At 40.1% G+C, this 22,184-nt stretch overlaps 1 protein-coding gene across 1 annotated transcript in view; it reads left to right on the top strand.

Annotated features, from left to right (window-relative positions):
- The first annotated feature begins 9,534 nt into the window (after positions 1-9,534).
- ACAD9 (acyl-CoA dehydrogenase family member 9) overlaps positions 9,535-22,184 on the top strand; it is a 60,719-nt gene continuing 48,069 nt past the window's right edge. Inside the window, exon 1 of the mRNA XM_028504924.2 lies at positions 9,535-9,744. Within this exon, the coding sequence (XP_028360725.1) occupies positions 9,598-9,744 (147 nt within the window). The 5' untranslated portion in view covers positions 9,535-9,597. The remainder of the gene's footprint in view (positions 9,745-22,184) is intronic.

Here is a 22,184-nt window from a genome sequence, read left to right as displayed (position 1 = left end):
ATGGTTGGTTCCTACTGAGAATCTATTCCAGACCTAGCTTCTTAGGATTTCTGACAATCTCTGGTGTTCTTTGGCTTGTAGAATTATTATCTTGATCTCTGCTTTTATCCTTACAACATTCTCCCTATGTGGGTATTTATCTCCAAATTTCCCCTTTTTATAAGGACACTAGTCATTTTGGATTAGGGGTCTACTCTACTCCAGTATAGCCTCATCCAACCTTAGGTAATTAAATTTACAATAGAATGGAATCCCCATACGGTCACATTTGGAGTTACTGGTGACTAGGACTTCTACAAATGAATTTTGAGGGTATATAAATCAATCCATAACAATTGTTAAACCTGAGAAAGAAGATACCAAGAAGGTCTCCTTGTGGCAAACTGGGCTCGAATTTAAAAACAGAGCCTAGTAGCCATTTCTAAACAGGGGCTTCTTATGAAAGCCATGCTTTGGGGGGAAGCCTGCAGTGAACTGCCTGCCTATAGTGTGTTCCTGCCATCTGAGCCAGCCTTTAAAAAGGAGTTCCTGGAGGCCTATTTTAACCAACAGGATTGAGGCTGCCCCATCCAACAGAAGTTGTACAGCTATATCCTTATTAGCATCTTCACAAGCCAATTAGAGTAGCTCCACTCTGACCAATTAGGACCACACTTTATGGGCAAAACTGTGGAAATTTGGGGTTATTTTCATGAGAGTAAACCAATCATGGACCAGGAGTGAGGAACTTCTCTATATAAGTCCTTAGGGCTCCTCTAGCTTGGGGAGTGCACTTTACCCTTCCATTAAAGACTGAAGACTGTGTTTCCCAAGCTGTAGCTGGAGCTGAAACACCTAACATGTCTTGCCAAACTATAGCAGAGTGGACCAGAGTACATGGAACAGATCAGAGCACAGAAGAGCAGAGCGGGGTGGTCTGGATGGGGCCAAATTGGAATTAAGTGAAACAGAGATGTCTGGAAGAGGAGGACCACCTCACCCAAGAGCCACCTAGCAACTGTGCTGTTCCACAGCCATGCTGTAACACATTTGAGCTATAACACTATTGAGGTGTCTAACAACTGCTTTTCTGTAGCTATGCTGTACCATGGTTGAGCTACTTACACTGAATAAAGTTTTCTTCTTCAAAATGGGGATTCCATCTGTCATGATTGACACCATTTGCTGATACACTCCACTACCTTTGTGGCTTTCAACAAGCCAGTGACTTCCATGATTCCATAATAACTAATGTACCCCAAATGAGAACAAATGCAAATCAAAAGGGAAAGAAGAAATAATAGACAGCATAATTTAGTGTATAAGATAAAGGATTCTCTGACGGATGCCTCTACACACAGATCTTTGATTTCCAGACAGTGAATTGATAGCCAAATTCTCTCAGCAGGAAATAAACTGGTGATAATAGCTGCACAACTTATTTGTGTGATCTTTCTTAATATATTGACTACTATAAGGCAGGACCCTTGACTAAATTAACTAATTTCTCATGAAACTGATTATTGGTCTTGTAGCTTTTTTCTTTTCTCCAATTTTGTAGGTAAATTTCTCCACCGCCTTCTGATTTTGCATCTCTAACACTGGGGTATCTAATAGTTTTCTACTCAGATCCCAAACCAAACATCCTGGTATGTTTATAACCAAGTAATAGTGTCAGCTTATATGCTGGTAAGTTCTGTATGGGAATCAGTTGTACTGACATGACTCATATATGAAGGACATTCACAGATACAGGCAGATCTTGGATATTGTGGGTTTCATTCCAGACCGTAGCCATAAAGTGAATATCTCAATAAAGCAAGTCACACAATTTTTTTTTGTTTTCCAGTGCATATACAAGCTGTTTACACTATACTGTAGCGTATTAAGTGCGCAATAGCATTATGTCTAAATACAATGTACACACCTTAATTAAAAGAAAATGTTATTGTCTGTGGCTGTGTGGCTCAGTGGATTGAGTGCTGGCCTGCGAACTAAAGGGTCGCTGGTTCAATTCCTAGTGAGGGCACATACCTGGGTTGCAGGCCAGAATGCCAGTAGAGGGTGCACGAGAGGCAACCACATATTAATGTTTCTCTCCCTTTCTCCCTCCTTTCCTCCCCTCTCAAAATAATTAAATAACTTCTTTTTTAAAAAAGTACTTTATTGCTAAGAAAATGCTAACCATCATCTTAGCCTTCAGTAAGTTGTAGTCATTTTCTGGGTCTTGCCTGGATGTTGATGGCTGCTGACTGATCAGGGTACTGGTTGCTGAAGGCTGGGGTGACTGTGGCACTTTCTTAAAATAAGACAACAATGTGGTGCTATTTCTATCACATCTGCACTTCTCCATTGAAGTTTTATACCATTCAAACTCATCCTGATTGTTGAAATCAACTACTTCCAAACTCCCGTTAATGTTAATAGTTTTGCCTCTTCCCATGAATCACAAATGTTTTTAATGGCAGCTAGAATGGTGAATCCTCTCCAGGTTTTCAATTCACTTTGCAAATATTAATCAGAGGAATCACTATGGCAGCCATAACCTTACAAAATGTATTTCTTTTTTTTAAAGTATATTTTACTGATTATGCTATTAGAGTTTTCCCAATTTCTCACCCTTTATCTCTCTTCTGTCCTGCACCCTCCAACCCTCCAGCATCCCCCCACCCCCACTTAGTTCATGTCCATGCGTTGTACATAAAAGTTCTTTGAGTTCTCTGTTTCCTATGCCATTTTGGATCTTTCCTCATCTATTTTATGCCTACTAATTATGCTTCTTCTTCCCTGTACCTTCCTCCCCATTCCTCCCTTCCCCCTCTCTACTGAAATCTCTCCATGTGATGTCCATTTCTCTGATTCTGTTCCTGTTCTAGTTGTTTGCTTAGTTTTTGTTTTCATTGTCTTTTCTTTTAGGTTCATTTGTTGACAGTTGTGAGTTGGGTGTCATTTTACTGTTCATGGATTTGATCATCTTTTTTTCCCTTGGATAAGTCTCTTTAACACTTCATATAATAAGAGTTGGTGATGATGAACCCCTTTAACTTGACCTTATCTGGGGAGCATTTTATCTGCCCTTCATTCTAAATGAAAGCTTTGCTGGATAGAGTAAACTTGGATGTAGGTCCTTGCCTTTCATGACTTCAAATACTTCTTTCCAGCCCTTCCTTCCCTGCAAGGTTTCTCTTGAGAAATCAGCTGATAGTCTTATGGGCACTCCTTTGTAGGTAACTCTCTCCTTTCCCTTGCTGCTTTTAGGATTCTCGCTTTATTTTTAATCTTGGGTAACTTAATGATGATGTGCCTTGGTATGTTTCTCTTTGGGTCCAACTTCTTTGGGACTCTTAGGGCTTCCTGGACTTCCTGGATGTCTATTTCCTTTGCCAGATTGGGGAAGTTTTCTTTCATATTTGTTCAAATAAGTTTTCAATTTCTTGCTGTTGTTCTTCTCTTTCTGGCACCCCTATAATTCAGATATTGGAACATTTCAGGTTGTCCCAGAGATCCTCAGGCTCTCTTTTTGGGATTCTTGTTTCTGCATTCTGTTGTGGTTGGATGTTTATTTCTTCCTTTTGTTCTAAATCATTGCTTTGAGTCCTGGTTTCCTTCCTATCATTGTTGGTTCCCTGAATATTTTGCTTTATTTCATTTTGGGTATCTTTCATTTGTTTTTTTCATTTTTTGACAAAGCCCAATCAGTTCTGTGAGCATTTTGATTACCAGAGCTTTAAATTCTCCATTAGACAGGTTGGCTATCTCCTCATAGCCTAGTTCCATTTCTGAGGTTTGCTCTGTTCTTTCATTTGGGCCATATTTAATTGTCTTGGCACATCTGATAAGTTGTACGGGGGTGGGGCCCTAGGTATTCAAATGGGCAGGACAACCCTCCTTGCTGCAGCAGCTGAGCTGCCTGTGGGGGAGGAGCCACAGAGGGAACGGATGCAGCTCACCTGCTTAATTCTAGCCTCACTTTCCAATGAACTCTAATGTGAGACTGGGAGTTCCTCCCACTCCAGGAACCACTGTAGTCCACAGTGAGCTCTGAGTCTCAGTTTCCTGTTTAGACAGACCAGCCTGCATGGTCTGCCACCTCACTGAGGGCTCTTACTGGTCTGGTTGTTCTGGTTGACATTTTCTTTAATTCCTTGGTGTCAGGGCTCCATGCAGTTTGATTTTCTGGCACTTCTGGTTGTTTACTGATTTTAGATTGGTTGTGATCCTCCTTTTGGTTGTGTGAGGAAGTGAAGGGTTTCTACCTACCCCTCCATCTTGGCCGGAATTCCTGTATTTCCTAAATAATAGGACCATAACAAAATATAACTGTAATAAAATTTGAAATATTGTGAGAATTACCAAAATGTGACAAAGACACGAAGTGAACAAATGCTGTTGGAAAAATAGCACCAATAGACTTACACAGCACATGGTTGCCTCAAATCTTTAATTTGTAAAAAATGCAATATCTGTGAAGTGCAATAAAATGAAGCATGCCTGTACTAAGTGAGGGTATTTTAAACATTCACTATGGAAAAGAGTCTATTTCTACAGCAAACTGTTTAAAAATGGCTTCCTAGATGGCAGCATAGGTAAACACAGCTTGCCTCCTCAACACATTAAAATTCCAACTAAAATATAGAACAACCATCACTCAGAACTGTCAGAAATCAAATTTAATGGAAGTCAGACAACAGAATTAAGAAACCACGCCCATCCAAATAGGCAGTGATAGGTGACTCAAGAGTTGGAAAATTTTAGTTTAAGGTAAATATTACTTATTATAACTGTAACTAGCAAGCCTAGTAGGTAATGCATATGTTAAAGCTATTGTTTCAGAAACTGCAGTAAGGCCCATCCTGGCTCCCAGGAGAGAAAGCCGACCTCCTGGAGCACTGCTAAAGATTACCACCTGGGGAACAAGTGGAGGCATCTGAGCCATTGTGTTCCAGGGAGAGACAGATGACTGCCTGCCTGGGGACAGCTAGCTGCCCAGGGCGAGAATACTGCAGTTTTTTAAATCTAATTTTTCCTGAATTTCAAAATCACTCACCATACTTTGTTCCCTGTTATAAAAAGGCTGGCTTGGAAGAAAATGTAAGATGGTCTCTTAGGGTATGAACCTGCTGTCTTCTCAGATCACCAGCCATCTGAACAAAGCACCCATAAAGATTCAATGCCTGTCTCTGCTTATTGGGTTTGGTATGTGACAGCCAGCACGAGCACAAGTTTTTTTTTTTCTGGTTTCAGTAGGAGTGGTGGAAGTGTAGAAGGGGCTGGTCTCACACCCATGTGTGGTGGATAAAATTTCAGAAGGGGTTATCTTGGGAGGGAGAAGTCCCAGCCCCACACCAGGCCCCCAAGCCCAAAGATCCACTTCCAGGAAGATAAGTACCCATACTTCTGGCTGCAACACCAGTGGGGATTGAGTTGGGGAAGAAATTTCTGGAGTCCCAAGTAGGTCCCCTTAAATAACCCACAAATAGAATTACACAGATGCACTCCCTCTGAGCTCCAGCTCCACCAGGATACTAGCTTGAAAGGCACCAGTGGCACACATGGAGGAATTAAGGTGTCTGGCACCAAGGTGGGAGTTGGTGAACAGCTTTCTCCTAGACAGGCAGGCAGGCAGGCAGAAGCCATTGTCACATTTCTGAGATCTCCCACCAAAAGCCAAAGATCAGGGAGGTGCTGTATCTGAGACACCATCAACCTGGCTAACACTGTTTGTGCTGCCCTGGACATTCCCTGAGACTCTGTCCCACCCAGCTTATGCCCACCCAAGCTGTTAATCATGACTTTTCCATATGAATGGCTGGTCTTGGCTCATGCTTCACAGCTTCCTAAATCCTTTCAAACAAGCAACAGCTAAGTAGTCCCAGGGCTGGCACTAGCAGCAGCCAGCCTAGATTCATAGATAGGCTTTGTCTGGGAATCACCAAGACCAGCACAAGTAGCAGCTATCTCAGATTGCTTCACAGCTCATGCAAGTGGCCCCACAACCTGTTTACCCAGTGTACAGCTATAGACCACATCAGAACACTACATCCTGCCCTTGCACAGCTGATCCTCCATAGAGGGCGAAGGTTAGTGGTCAGCGGCCACAGCCAGTCCTTACAACTGACTGACCTGGGTAAATCCCTCCCATTGACCTGTCAAGAGCAATCAAGGGAGGAGGGTATACTCAGCCCACACAAAAGGTGTATCTCAAGTACCCAGCTGGGGTGATAGGGGAGGCTGTGCCACCGGACCCTACAGGACACCTACTACATTAGGCCACACTACCAAGACAGGGAATCATAGCAGCTCTACCAAAAACATAGAAACAAATATAGGGAGGCTGCCAAAATAAAGAGAAAAATAAACATGACCCAAATGAAGGAACAGGTCAAAACTCCAGAAAAAGAACTAAACAAAACAGAAATAAGCAACCTATCAGATTCAGAGTTCAAAACACTTGTTATAAGGGTGCTCAAGGAACTTAGTGAGGACCTCAACAGCACACACACAAAAAAAATCTAATCACAATCAAAGGATATACTAACTGAAATATAGGACAAGTTATAGAAAAACAACACTAGAATGAAGCCAAGAACCAAATCAATGTTTTAGAACATAAGGAAGCAAAACATAAGCAATCAGAACAAGAATCCAAAAGAATACAAAAAATTCTTTTTCCAAAGAAGAAAAAAGAATAAAAAAAAAACACAAAAAACCAAAGATAGTATAAGCAGCTTATGGGACAACTTTTGAGTATTCAAACATTTGCACCATAGGGCTGCAAGAAGAAGAGAAAGTGCAAGAAATTGGAAATCCATTTGAAAAAATATGAAGGAAAACTTCCCTAATTTGTTAAAGAAAATAGATATGCAAGTCCAGGAAGCACAGAATGTCTCAAATAAGATGGATGCAAAGAGGCCCACTCCAAAACACATCATAATTAAAATGCCAAAGGTTAAAGATAAAGAGAATCTTAAATGCAGCAAGAGAAAAGCACTTAGTTATCTACAGGGGCATCCCTATAAGACTGTCAGTTGATTTCTCATAAGAAACTCTGCAGGTTAGAAGGGATTGGCAAGAAATATTCAAAGGAGGGGAACTACAGCCAGGATTGCTCTATCCAGCAAAGATATCATTTAGAATGGAAGGGCAGGTAAAGAGCTTCCCAGACCAGAAAAACTAAAGGAGTTCATCATCAGCAAAACTTTCTTTTTTTTTTTTTCATATATTTTTTAAAGATTTTATTTATTTATTATTTTTAGGGAGGGAAGGGAGGGAGATAGAGATAGAGATAGAGATAGAGAGAGAGAGAAACATCAATGTGCGGTTGCTGGGGGTCATGGCCTGCAAACCAGGAATGTACCCTGGCTGGGAATCGAACCCGGGACACTTTGGTTCCCAGCCCGCGCTCCATCCACTGAGCTACGCCAGCCAGGGCCAGCAAAACTTTCTTAATATGAAATGTTCAAGGGACTTATGTAAGAAAAAGATTAAAGCTATGAACAATAAAATGGTAATAAATACATATGTATCAACAGTTGGATCTAAATGACAAACTAAACAAGAATAGAGACAGAATCATGGATATGGTGGACATTTGATGATTGTCAGATGGGAGGGGTTGTGGGGGAATGGGTGAAGAGGTGAGAGGATTAAGAAGTATGAATGTTAGTTACAGAATAGCCAGGGGGATGTACAGTACAGTATAGGAAATGGAGTAGCCAAAGAACTTATACACATGACCCATGGACATGAACAATGGTGTGGGGATTGTCTGAGGGAAGGGGGGTACTGGGTGGAGGGAGGCAAAGGGGGAAAAATTGGGAAAACTGTAATAGCATAATCAATAAAATATAATTAGAAAATAAAAATGGTATCCTTTATTTCAAGGCTAATACTCAAGATAGAAACCTCAGAGGGTATCCATTTTTCATTTTTATAAAGGAAAAACTCCTCAGTCAATGTGCTTGTTTCATATGGATGACTTTACTCAATTCTTACCCAAATCCTGTGAAATAAGTGTTCTTTTTACAAAGGAGGAAACTAAGCTTAGAAACTGGCAGAGTAGTATAACTCCAAAACTCATTTTCCACTGTACACACTACGGGAGTACTTGGAAATTATGCCTTAAAATTTTCTAATTTTTGTTTTGGAAACTGTGTGCCACTGAATGTCTTACTTGACTAACTTAAACAGGAACTGACACATTAGATGACGATTGCCCTGGCGTTCGTTTTGGCAAAAACGTACACCAGCTCAAGAGTGAAACCCATCTTGCAATGCCATTTTTCCTTGTTTCTCCCCTGCCACCTTCCCCCACCCCCACCTTATTTCAAAAAGGCAGTGATTTCTGAATGCCTTCTTGCAATGCTGAATGCTGATGACGAAATTAGGAAATAGCCCTGGCTGGTGTGGCTCAGTGCATTGGACCCAGGCCTGTGAAGCGAAGGGTTGCCAGTTTGATTCTCAGTCAGGGCACATGCTGGGGTTCTGGCCAGGTCCCCAGCAGTGGGGCTCACAAGTGGCAACCACACACTGATGTTTCTCTCCCCCTTCTTCCTTCCCCTCTGTCTAAAAAGACATTTAAAAAAAACTTTTAAAAAATCAGGAGACAAACCTTTATAAACAACAAGACAAAATTAAAAAAAAAAAAAACAGGTTGCAGAAGATGCTTGCAAATAAATTTCAACCAGTCAAGTTTTGAGTTCTTCCCCACGTGTCAAGTATTTACTTTTTAGTGGGCAGGCATAGTGGGGTGAAAGTTCCCACTGTTCTCCAGCAGTTCATGATGGACGCAGAAAGCATTTTCCAGTATGTTGTGCAAGTGCAGGGAACAAGTACAGGTAACACGTACAAGTAACAAGTAGAATGACAGGTAAGGAAGGAAAGGAGAGAAAAGTCTTTCTGCAGGAGGCTGACTTAAGACCACTAGGTTGCCCACTTCTCCAGGGCACGTCTGACCTCCTCCTGCCTATCACCTTTCCTGACTTCACTCTTCTTGGTCCCCGCTGTAGCTTTTGTTCCCCTGCCTGCCCTTTGAAGCTGGTGTTCCCTAGGGACAGTTGTAACTCACTTATCAGACCTTTTTCTGGGAGACCATCCCTTTTCTTTTTTCTTCCTAAAAATCATGTAACATATATGTAAACTATGAATCAAAACAAAATGAATCCTCAAGAATCCACTTCAAAACCGTGATATTACCCATGTGCAGGTTCCCCTCCAGAGATAACTAATTTTGTGAAATTTCCTCATTCCTTTGCTTTTTCTTTAGTTTTATCACGTCCTCTTCACAGGAGACAGGACGGTAAGTAGAAGTAGCGAAGCCGCCGCGTAGGTACCAGTGCTCCAGAAAATGTCCTTTGGCTTGCATTTCCCCAAACACCCTGGGCATTTTAAAACAAAATCCTACACACACGACCCCACCACCACTCTGAAGGTGAAACCACCAAGATGGCGGCGATCTCGCCTCTCAGTTTTGCCGGGGCAGGAGAGAGGGACGCACCGACGCACGGGTGGCCAACTGATCGGCGCAGACTAGTGGCGTCATCGGCAGGCGCAACTCGGTGCACACGACTGAGGCGCTAGGAGGTGGCGCTGTGGAAGTGTCCGGGGATTTCGGGCAGCATGAACTGCTGTGGGCTTTTCTTGCGCACAGCAGCGGTGCGTGCCTGGCCGGCTCTCGTGGCCTTCACGGTGAGCCGGCGCTCGCTGCGCACCAGTCTGCAAACCCGAGCCTTCGCCAAGGAGCTCTTCCTGGGCAAAATCGAGAAGGTAACCTTGCACGTGGGCCGACCCTTGCTCTCTCCCTGCCGCTCGTTGCACTTGTTAGGAAAGACTGGGTTCGAGCTTTGTCCTTGTCTTTACACATGCTTGACAAATACACCCGAGGGGCTGGGCATGCTGGAATTCCAGATTCCTGAGTCCCACTAGATCCTGTGATTTTTTCCAGGGAAAATTAAGAATCTTTCTAGTGTAGGGGCATCTGAGAAAATGTGAATTTGACAAGTGTTACAGCTAATTCTTGTCAGGTCACTTTGGGAAACACAGAGAGGCGATGCAACGCTCAATTCAGCGTTCTGGACCCCGGAATTCAGCGTTCTGGACCCCGGATTTGCGGGGCTTCCTTCCTGAATCCCAAATACAGTGTGGAGTCAGCTTCCAGCGGACCTTAGGCATTCACAGCTCAGTCCCATTACCTCACCCTGCCATTCAGATTCCTCAGAAGTCTGGCTGCTTCCCCACACCACCCCGCCTTCCACGGGTCTTACTACCCAGTAGTAACCCAGCTCTTACCCAATAGTTACAGCTTGGTTATAAAGCATTCAGAATCCTCTTACAGTAGGAAGACTTGGATTTGACTTTAGCTCTGTGACTAAGCCTCAGTTCTTAAGCCTTAAAATGGGCCTGCTTCAACGGATTTGTTTTGTAAAGCCCTAATGAGACACATAGTGCATGGAAATGCTTTTTAAACTGTGCAGATGCAAAAGAAATTGGAATAAAGTAGTTAATACTGGCTTCAGCACTTACTAGTCTTGGGCTAGTCACTTCACTTCCATGTGCCTCGGTGTGATAATCTACAAAATACGTGTAAAAACGGTACTTGTCCCCACCCAAAGGTGCCCTACAAACCAAATAAAAAGTTTGTGTACAGTGCTTTGAGATTGGTTCAATTCTAGGCTCATACTCTATCACTTAAGGAGTTATTCCCTGGTTTCTCTTTAGAACATTCCTCTAAGGTTGTCAGGCATTACCAATGCAGAAACAGAGACTCAGAGTGATTTGGCCTGCTAGGAAGTGCAAAGCTAGGTCTTTAAAGTTTAGGAAACTATTTTCCCCACAGCCTGAGTCTGTGTGGTGTATTATCTTGAGACCTCACACCCTGCAGCAGCATATAAAGAAAGAACACAAGTCTTTCATGCTTCTCTTCAAAACTCTGGAACCTGCCTCCCTCACTCTCAGTTGACTGCTTTGCTTCCTATTTTACGGAGAAAATACATGCTATCAGATGACAACTCTCACTACCATATTTACCTCCTTTTTCTTGCACCTGTACCCATGTAGTCTACATTCTCTTACTATGGGTAAACTGTCTTCTCCTACCAAAAGCCAACTGCCTCACCAGACCTCATGTCTTCTCACCTACTCAAGGGTATCGATCCAGTAATTCTCTCCTTTCTCCTCTACATCACCAATTGTTCCCTCTCTGCTGTATCTTGAACTCATATCATTCAGGTTTTTGTCTTTAAAAATCCCCTGTACTGAACTCAAGAAAGTCAGTAGTAACCTTTGTGTGGTCAAATCTAAAAGTGTATTCTCAGTCCTTATCTTAGTTGACTCGTCACTAGCATCTGACACAGTTTATCGTTCCTGGAAAACCAGTCTCTCTTACTTTTTCTATCTACTTCAGTGACTAATCCTTTTTAATCGTCTTTGCTGGTTCTTCTTGGCTCCTTGACCTCTAATATTAGCCAGTGTTTTCAGGTAGCCCAGTGGGCTCTTGAGTTTTATGTATTTTAGTAAATATAACAAATTTATATTAAATACATTTTATATAAAATTTTTATTAAATACAGTTTATATAAAAAGTTTATTAAATTTATTGGAGTGACGTTAGCTAGTAAGATGATATAAATTTCAAGAGTACAACTCTCTAATACATCATTTGTATATTGCATTATGTGCTCACCACCCAAGTGCAGTCTCTTCTTCCATTACCGTATATTAGATCTCCGCCACTCTTCTACTTCCCCCAACCCCTTTCCTTCCTGCAACCACCATACTGTTGTTGGTGTCTATGAAGTTGCTTTAGTTGTTGCTTTCAGTTTTATATCATACATATGGGTGAAATCATGGTGCTTGTTTTTTTCTCTCTGATTTATTTGTCATAGCATGATATTCTCAAGATTCTTCCATTCTGTAAATGGCAGTATTTCATCTTTCCTTATGGCTGAGTAGTATTCCATTGTACACATGTACCACATTTTCTTTATCCAATCCTCTATCAAAGGACACCTATTTTGTTTCCATGTCTTGGGCAGTGTGAATAATGTAGCAGTGAACAAGGGAGTGCATATATCTTTACAACTAAGTGTTTCCAAATATTTCTGATAGATTCCCAGAAGAGGGATTGGTAGGTTATTCTTAATTTTTTGAGGAACTTCCATATTGTTTTTCACAGTGGCTGTGCCAATTTATATTCCCACCAGCAGTGAATGACGGTTCCTTTTTCTCCACCACCTCTCCAACACTTATTTATTTTCTTGTTGATTATAGCCCTTCTAACAGGTATGAGGAGTTATCTATTGTAGTTTTGATTTGTGTTTCCCTAATAGCTAGTGAGCTGAGCATCTTTTCATATATGAGGGGGAGAACTGCTCAAAACACAAAATTTATTTATAAAAAATTTGTCTTTATTCTTACATGTTTAAATTTTAGTCACCTTCAAAGTACTTTCCATTTGATGCAAAACACATGTCAAGACTTCTTTCTACTGCTTAAAACAGTTTTTGAACTTGTCAGTTTTGGTGCTTTTTAGTGCTTCTGTCATTTTTTTGACCTCTTCATTGGCAAAATGTTTACCTATGAGGACTTTTTTCATCTGGGGAACAGTCACTTGGGGCAAGATTGGGTGAATAGGGAGGGTAGGTCACAAAGGTCATGCCATTTTTGGGCAAGAACTGCTGAACACGCAGTGCAGTGTGGGCAGGTGTGCTTGTAAATCACCCTTCATGAAATGTGCAAACACCTTGAAAGTCCTCAAAAAAAATTCACTGAGGTCAAAAGCAGCCTCTCAGAACAACACCAGATGGCACGCTGCTACAGATGGGTTCCTAGAACACTTACTTAGTGGGGGGAAGCCTATACTTCAAGGGGTCTGCCCTTTAGACGATAATTCTGGGTTTTTGGGATCCTCCTTTGTATGTCTTCTTGGTAGAGATGTCTGTTCATGGTTCCACCCATTTTTAATTGGATTTTATTGTCGTTCAGCTGTATGAATCTTTAAATATCCATATTTTGGGTATTAGCTCTTTATCAGAGATATTATTTGCAAGTATCTCCTCCCATCCAGTTGGCAGCCTTTTTGTTTTGTTAATGGCTTCTTTTACTATGCAGAAGCTTTTTAGTTTGATATAGTCCCATTCATTTATTTTTGCCTTTACTTCCTTGTCTTTGGGTTTAAATTAATAAAATCCTCCCTGAGACCAACATCCATAAGTTTTGTACCTATGTTTTCTTCTGTATATTATTTCAGGTCTTATTTTTAGGTCTTTGATACATTTTAAGTTAATTTTTGTATATGGTAAAAATAGCAGTCTGTTTTCATTATTTTGTATATGGTTTTCCAATTTTGCCAGCACAATTTACTGAAGAGGCTTACTTTTCAAAAGTGTATGTTTTTAGCTCCTTGGTTGAAAATTATTTGCTTATATATCTGTGGGTTTCTTTTTTTTTTTTAAGATTTCATCCATTAATTTTTAGAGAGGGAAGGGAGGGAGAAAAAGGGAAGGGAGGGAGAAAGAGAGAGAGAGAAACATCAATCTGCGGTTGCTGGGGGCTGTGGCTTGCAACCCAAGATTGTGCCCTTACTGGGAATTGAACCTGTGACACTTTGGTTCACGGCCCCTGCTCAATCCACTGAGCTACACCAGGCAAGGCTTGTGGGTTTATTTCTGAGCTCTCAATTATGTTCCATTGGTCTGAGTGTCTTTGTCTGCCAATACCATGCTTTTTTGATTGTTGTCACTTTGTAGTATAATTTGAAGTCAAGTTGTGGGATACTGCTAGTTTTGTTCTTTTTTTCTCAGGATTGCTGTGACTATTCAGGGTATTTTGTGGTTTCATATAAATTTCATGACTCTTTGTTCTCTTTCTTTAAAAAAAAAGTCATTGGGATTTTAATGGGTATTGCATTTATTCTGTATATTGCTTTGGGAAATATGGCCATTATAAAATAACTGTTGAGTCTTTCAATCCATGAATATTTTCCCATTTCTTTGTGACTGCAGTTTCTTTTAATAATGTCTTAATAGTTTTCAATATATAGACCCTTCACTTTTTTTATAAATATATTTTATTGATTATGTTATTACAGCTGTCCCATTTTTTTCCTCCCTTTTATTCCCCTCTACCCTGCATGGCCCCTCCCACCAGCCATCCCTCCCACCCCCCTTAGTTCATGTCCATGGGCGGTACATATAAATTCTTTGGCATCTCCATTTCCTATAGTATTCTTAACCTCCCGCCGTCTATTTTATGCATACCATTTATGCTTCTTATTCCCTGTACCTTTTCTTCCATTCTCCTCCCTCCTCCTCCTCGCTGATGACCCTGCATGTGATCTCCACTTCTGTTAATCTGTTCCTGTTCTAGTTGTTTGCTTAGTTTGTTTTTGTTTTGTTTTTTTTTTAGGTTTGGTTGTTCATAGTTGTGAGTTTGTTGTCATTTTACTGTTCATATTTTTATCTTCTTTTTCTTAGATAAGTCCCCTTAACATTTCATATAAGGGCTTGGTGATGATGAACCCCTTTCATTTGACCTTATCTGGGAAGCACTTTATCTGCCCTTCCATTCTAAATGACAGCTTTGCTGGATAGAGTAATCTTGGATGTAGGTCCTTGCCTTTCATGACTTGGAATACTTCTTTCCAGCCCCTTCTTGCCTGTAAGGCTTCTTGTGAGAAGTCAGCTGAGAGTCTTATGGGAACTCCTTTGTAGGTAACTGTCTTCTTTTCTCTTTCTAGTTTTAAGATTCTCTCCTTATCTTTAATCTAGGATAGTGTAGTTATGATATGCCTTGGTATATGTCTCCTTGGATTCAACTTCTTTGGGACTCTCTGAGCTTCCTGGACTTTCTGAAAGTTTATTTCTTTTGCCACATTGGAGAAGTTTTCCTTCATTATTTGTTCAAGTCGGTTTTCAATTTCTTGCTCTTCCTCTTCTCCTTCTGGTACCCCTATAATTTGGATGTTGGAACATTTAAAGTTGTCCTGGAGGTTCCTAAGCCTATCTTCATATTTTTGAAGTCTTGTTTCTTTATTCTGTTCTAGTTGAATGTTTATTTCTTCCTTCTGGTCCAAATCATTGATGTGAGTCCTGATTTCCTTCCCTTCTGGTTCCCTGTATATTTTCCTTCATTTCACTTATCATAGCCTTCAGTTTTCCCTTTATTTTTCGACCATACAACCATTTCTGTGAGCACCCTATTTACCAGGGTTTTGAACTTTGCATCTGATGGGTTGGCTATCTCTTCTTCACTTAGTTGTATTTTTTCTGGAGCTTTGATCTGTTCTTTCATTCTAGCCATATTTCTTTGTCTCTGTTCCTGTTACATTGTAAGGGGTGGAGTTTAGGTTTTCACCAGGGCAGGGCAACCCACTTCACTGTATTGTGGCACTGTATATGGGGCAGGAGGTCAGCAAGGGAACAGTGCTGCTTGCTTGGCTGTCTTCTGGCTTTCAGTCACTTCTCCGGCTGCCCACAAGCAAATTAGGCTCTTCTGGTGCTGATTCCTGGGTTGGTGGTTTTGAGTATGTTCTAGGACCCTGTGGGTTTCTCCAGTGAGCTCACCTGTGTGACTAGGAGTTTCTCCCACTGCCCCAACCTGCACAGGTTTTTACAGCCAGAGATTTTGAGGCTTTCTTTTCCCATACTGGAACCCTTGGTTGCACAGTCTGTCCTGCTCCCTATTTGTGTCTTCTGGTTTAGCTGCACGTAAATGTAGGACCACCAGCTGCCACTTTGCTCCATGTCCTCTGTGCCCCGGTTGCCTGTCTTTACTCCTCCTACCAGTTTGGATGAATGTTTCTTCTTTAAGTCCTTGGTTTTTTGACTTCCATATGGTTTGATATTCTAGCAGTTCTGGTTGTTTTTTGTTTTTAGAGTTGTTGTTGTCCTTCTCTTGGTTGTACAAGGAGATATAGTATGTCTGCTTAGGTCTCCATCTTGGCTGGAAGTTACTTTGTTAAGTTTAGTCTTAGGTATTTTTTTGTTGCAATTCCAAGTAGAATTGTTATTTACATTTTTTTTCTGAAATTTCATTGTTTGTATATAGGAACACAATGGACTTTTGTATCCTGCAACTTTACTGGGTTGTTTTTTTATATTGTTTCTAATAGTTTTGGGAGTGAGTTTTAGGGTTTTCTATATAAACAATTACATCATCAGTAAACGTGACAATTTTACTTTCCTAGTCCCAATTTGGATACCTTTTATTTCTTTCTCTTGCCTGATTGCTGTGGCCAGGACTTCTAGTACAGTTTTGAATAACAGTGGTGAGAGTGGTCATCCTTGTCTTGTTCATGACTTTAGAGGAAAAGTTTTCTTTGTTTTTTCTCCATTGAGTATGATATTGGCTGAGGGTTTGTCACATATGGCCTTTATTATGTTGAGGTACTTTTATTCTATACCCATTTTATTGAGTGTTTTTATCATAAATGGATGTCGTATCTTATCAAGTGCTTTTCTCCATTATTGATATGATCATATGACATTTATCCTTTATTTTGTTAATGTGTATTACATTGATTGATTTAAATATGTTAAACCATTCTTGTGCCCCTGGAATAAACACTTGATCATTATGTGTTGTCTTTAATGTATATTTGATTTGCTAGTATTTTGTCTAGGATTTGCATCTGTATTCATCAGAGATACCAGTCTATAATTTTCTTTTTTTGTGTTATCCTTGCCAGGTTTTGGTATTTCAGTTATCTTGGCCTCATAAAAGCAGTTAGGAAATATTGCCTCTTCAGTTTTCTGGAAGAGTTTGAGAAGGACAGGTATTAAATCTTATTTGACGGTGTGCTAGAAGTCACTACTGAATTGTTGTAGTCCTGGACCTTTACTCTTTGGGGTTTTATTTTTTTATGATTGTTTCTATTTCCTCACTGTTGAGCTGTCTATTTAGAATTTCCAGTTATTTGTGATTCAGACTAAAATTGTTATATTATTTCTAAAAGCTTGTTCATTTCTTGTAGGTTATTGAATTTGGTGGCATATTGTCTCATAGAATTCTTATATAATCCTTTATATTTCTGTGATATCTGTAGTGACTTCTCATTCATTTCCAATTTTATTTATTTGAGTCTTTTCTCTCTATTCCTTAGTGAGTCTAGCCTGAGGTTTGTGAATTTTATTCTTTTAAAGAACAATTTCTTTGTTTAATTAATTTTTTCTAATATTTTTTCTATTGTCTTTTTTGTTTCCTATTTAATTTTTATTATTTCTGTCTTTTACTGACTTTGGGCTTTGTTCTTTTTTTCTCTAGTTTTTAAAGCTGAATGTTGGGTTTCTTTATTTAAGATTTTTCTTGTTTTTTAAGGCAAGCTGTGAAGCTGTACACTTCCCTGTTATTAATGCTTTTGCTGTATCCCCCAAATTTGATGTGTTGTATTGTCATCCTCATTTGTCTCTGTAACTTTTGATCTTTTTTACTGCTACTTTGACCTAGTCATTGTTTAGTGGTATGTTGTTTAATATCCACATATTTGTGATTGTTCCCCCTTTCTTTTTTCAGTTGGTTTCCAATTTCAAAGCATTGTGGTTGGAGAATATGCTTGGTATGATTTCTGTCTTCTTAAATTGTTGAGGCTCATTGTGTCCCAATATATGGTCTATCCTTGAGAATGATCCATGTGCACTACAGAAGAATGTGTAATCTGGGGTTTGGGGGTAAAAGGCTCTGTAAACATTGATTATATCCATTTGCTCTACTATGTCATTTAAGGCTGATATTATTGATTTTCTGTTTGAATGATCTATTTGTAGCTGTAATGGGGGGGTATTTAGTTCCCATACTATAATTGTTTTTTGTCAGTTTTTCCCTTTTGTTCTTAGTTACTCTATATAGTTTGGTCCTCCCAGATTGGGTACATGTATATTAATGTGTTATGCTTTCTTGATGTATTGTTCCCTTTATCATTATCAAATGTCCATCTTTGTCTTTTATTACCTTTTTTATCTTAAAATCTATTTTGTCAGATATAAGCGCAGCTACATCTACTTTTCTCTGGATGCTGTTTGCTTGGAGTATCATCTTTCACTCTTTCACTTCGAGTCTGTGTTTTTGCAGCTGAGATATATTGTCTGAAGGCTGCATGTTTGGGGTTTTGTTTTTGGGTTTTTTTTTTTAATCCAACCTTCTACTCTGTCATTGTTTGAGGGTTCAGTCTATTTATGTTCAGGCTAATTATTGACATATAATATAGTCATTTTACTTTTTGTTTTCTGGTAGCTCTGTGTATCCATTGTTACTTTTCCTTTATGTTCTGTCTGTTACTTGTTTGGTGGTATTATATGATTTTTTCCCCTGTTTTTTTTTTTTAATGTAAAGTGTCTTAGTTCTAGATATTTTTTTTTGTGGGAACCATTAGGTTTATATAAAAGAAAGTTTCATATATATGAGGTTTGTTTGGAAAAAGTACAACTGTTGTTAATAAGACAAGAATAGTTTGTATGATATTGTTGTAACCTGGCAGCCAAGGAGAGTGGACTACAATGTGCATGTGTGAACAATGATGACTTCACTGTACGAGTCAGTGGGGGTGGTAGACACCATTTAGTGAGCATGTGTACTGTGTGGACATCGTATTCAAAATGACTACATGAGTAGAGCAACGAATTTCCATCAAATTTTGCGTTAAACTTGAATATTCCACTGCAGGAACTATTTCTTTGGTTCAGAAAGCCACAGCTGTGGGTAACTGGTGATTGGCAGCTTCATCACGACAACATGCCAGCTCACACATCACATCTCATGCAGAGTTTTTTGGCAAAACATCAAATCACCCTGGTGACTCACTGCCCCCCCCTCCACCTCCAACAGCCCAGATTTGGTGCCCTGCAACCTCTGGCTTCTCCCAAGACTAAAATCACCTTTGAAAGGAAAGATATTTTAGACCATTGATGAGATTGGGGAAAATACAATGGGGCAGTTTCAGCTTCCTGTCAAGATGGTGACATAGGCAGACATGGCTCACCTCTTCCCACAACCACATCAAAATTACAACTAAAATATAGAACAACCATCACTCAGGAATATCAGAAATCAAGTTGAATGGAAGTTTGACAGCTATGAAATTGAGTTGAATGGAAGTCTGAAAATTATGGAATTGAAGAAACCACATTCTTCCAGACTGGTAGGAGGGGTGTGGATACGCAACGGGCTGACTCTACACCTGTGTAAATAAAAATTTGGGAGGGATATCTCAGAAGTGAGAAGTCCCAGACCCACAAAAGGGCCCCCAGCCCAGGATTCCAGTGCCAGGAAGATAAGTCCCCACAACTTATGGCTGCGAAAACCAGTGGGGAATGAGTCAGTGGAGGAGGTTGCTGTAGTCTTAAACAGTTCCTCTTGGACAGCCCACACACAGACTCATCTACTCAGATTTGCTCCCTCTGATCTCCAGCACTGGGGTGGCAGCTTGAAGGGCACCAGTGGAATACAGGAAGAGACTGAAGTGTTTGGCATTTGGGCCAGCAGAGGCCATTGTTCCTTTGCTGAGCTCTCCCCCGACAGAGCCGGTATCTGGACTTCATCAACCTGGCTAACACTGTGTGACCCGCCTTCACAATCCACAGAGGCTCTACCCCACCCAACTTACAGGCCCACCCGAGCTGCTTTTCTATAAGAAAGGCTCATCTTGGCTCCTAAGTCCTATCAAACAATCAAGAAATGGCTTCAGTGAGCCCTAGCAGCAGCCAGATTAGAGTCACAGCTTGGCTTTACTTGGGAATCTCAATGCCCAGCACAAATAGCAGCTATCTCAGATTGCTTTACAGCTCAGGCAGGGTGCCCTGGGCAAAACACCATTGGAAGTTGACCTTGAACTGCACCACCTGAGAAACCCCAGGGCAGATGCACACAGTGGGTAGCTACAGACCACATTGGAGCACCACCACCCTACCCCTGCACAGCTGATTCTGCACAGAGGTTGGAGGTTGGTGGTCAGTGGTGATAGCCAGTGCATGCAGCTGACTGACCTAGGTAAGTCCCTCCCATTGATCTGTCAACAGCAACCAAGGCTCAACTACAAGAGGAGATTGTACTCAGCCCACATGAAGGGCGCACCATGAATACCCAGCTTGGGTGATAGTGGGGACACCTCCCGGCTATGCTACTTGACCCCACTGGATAGCCGATACATTAGGCCACATGACCAAGACACAAGTTGAAGCAGCTCTACCTAAGACATAGAAATAAATGCAGGGAAGCTGCCAAAATGAAGAGACAAAGAAACATGGTTCAAGTGAAAGAACAGATCAAAACTCCAGAAAAAGAGCTAAGTGCAATGGAGATAAGCAATCTACTAGATGCTGAGTTCAAAACACTCTTTGTAAGGATACTCAGGTAATTTAGCGAGGACCTCAGCAGCATAAAAAAGATCCAGTCAGAAATGAAGGACACACTAATTAAAATAAAGAACAATTTAAAGGAAAACAACAGAATGGATAAAGCTGAGAATCAAATCAATGTATTTGGAACATAAGGAAGCAAATAAATAAATGAATGAATAAATAAATAAATAGCCATGCAGAACAACAAGAATCAAAAAGAATCCCCCAAGATGAAGATAGGATAAACAGTCTCTGGGGCAACATTAAGAGGTCCAAGATTCACCTCATAGGGGTGCCAGAACAAGAAGAGAAAGAGTGAGAAATTGGAAATCTATCTGAAAAAGTAGTTGAAAAAAACTTCCATAATATGGTGAAGGAAATAGACATTCAAGTCCTGGAAGTGCAGAGAATCCCAATTATAATGGATGCAAAAAGTCCACTCCAAAACACATCATTATCAAAAGACCAAAGGTTAAAGATAGAGAGAGACTTTTAAAAGCAAGAGAAAATAAGTTAGTTATCAGAAGGTTGCCAGATGGGGAGGAGGAGGGGATAAATGGGTGAAGAGGTGACGGGATTAAGAAGTACAAATAGTTACAGAATAGCCATGGGGATGTACAGTATAGAAAATGGAGGAGCCACAGAATTTATAAGGTGACCCATGGACATGAATAATGGTAGGGGGATTGCCTGAGGGAGTAGGGGTGCTGAGTAGAGGGATTAAAGGGGGACAAATCAGAACAACTATAATAGCATAATCAAAATATAACTGAAAAGAAAATATGATGGGGCAGCTGATGGAGATTGGGAGAACTGAGGTCCAAAGGTGTCTACTTTGAAGGGGACTGAGGCATCATTGTCCTATGTACAGTGTTTCTTGTAACTTGTATCTTCAATACATGCCTCTGTGTTTCATATTACAAGGCTGGATGCCTTATAGACAGACCTCGTACAGTAGTTCTTTTTCTTCTCATTGCATCTTATATCCATTTCCTTTTGGAAATTCAGCTTCACCCCCTCTCTTTTTATTGTTTTTTGTCATAAATTACTCCTTTTTTAATGCTGTGTGTTCATTTCCAAATTGTGGTAGCCATTGTCTTATTTTTTAAGTATTTTTAACTCCTTTAATCCTGTGTTATATTTAAGTGTATAATGCCATATTCTGAACAAGTCTTGCAGTTTTCTTCTTTTAGTTGTCTTACTCATAGTTTTTTATCTTTTTGTCTTTTCATTCCAGGTAGAAGAACACCATTTAGTATTTCTTGTAGTGCAAGTCTTGTGTTGGTAAATTCTCTCAGCTTCTTTATGTCTGGAAGTCTATTTCTCCTTCATTATCTAGAGAATGATTTTGCTGTATATATTATTTTTGGCTGGTGATTTCTCTCTTTCAATAATTTGAATATTTGATTCCACTGTCTTCTAGCTGGTAGGGTTTATGTTGGAAATTTTGATGATAATCTAATGGAATTTCCATTATAGTTTACCAGCTTTGTTTTTCTGGCTGCCTTGAGAATTCTTTCTTTGTCATTAATATTTTACATTTTTAATATCATGTACCTTGCAGAAGGCCTTTTTGGATTAAGATAATTAGATGTTCTATTTGCTTCTTAGATTTGAGTATCTAGTTCTTTCCATAGGTTTGGGAAGTTCTCATTGATTATTTGTTTGAATAGGCTTTCTGTTCCCTTTTTTTTTTCTTCTCCTTCTGGTATACTCATTATGCTTATATTGTTTTTTCTGATGGAGTCAGATAGTTCTCATAGAGTTCATTTATTCTTCTTCTTTTTTTTTTTTTGACCCCAGTCTATCTCTTCTTTCATCTGAGTCATTTCTGGATTTCTGTCTTTGATACCTAATTCTTTTCTCCACTTGTTCCTC

Source organism: Phyllostomus discolor, chromosome 2 (assembly GCF_004126475.2).
Source record: "Phyllostomus discolor isolate MPI-MPIP mPhyDis1 chromosome 2, mPhyDis1.pri.v3, whole genome shotgun sequence".
NCBI classification, from domain to species: Eukaryota; Metazoa; Chordata; class Mammalia; order Chiroptera; family Phyllostomidae; genus Phyllostomus; species Phyllostomus discolor.
The sequence above is the reverse complement of the archived record's forward strand: the minus strand, read 5'-3'. Positions and strand labels throughout refer to the sequence as shown.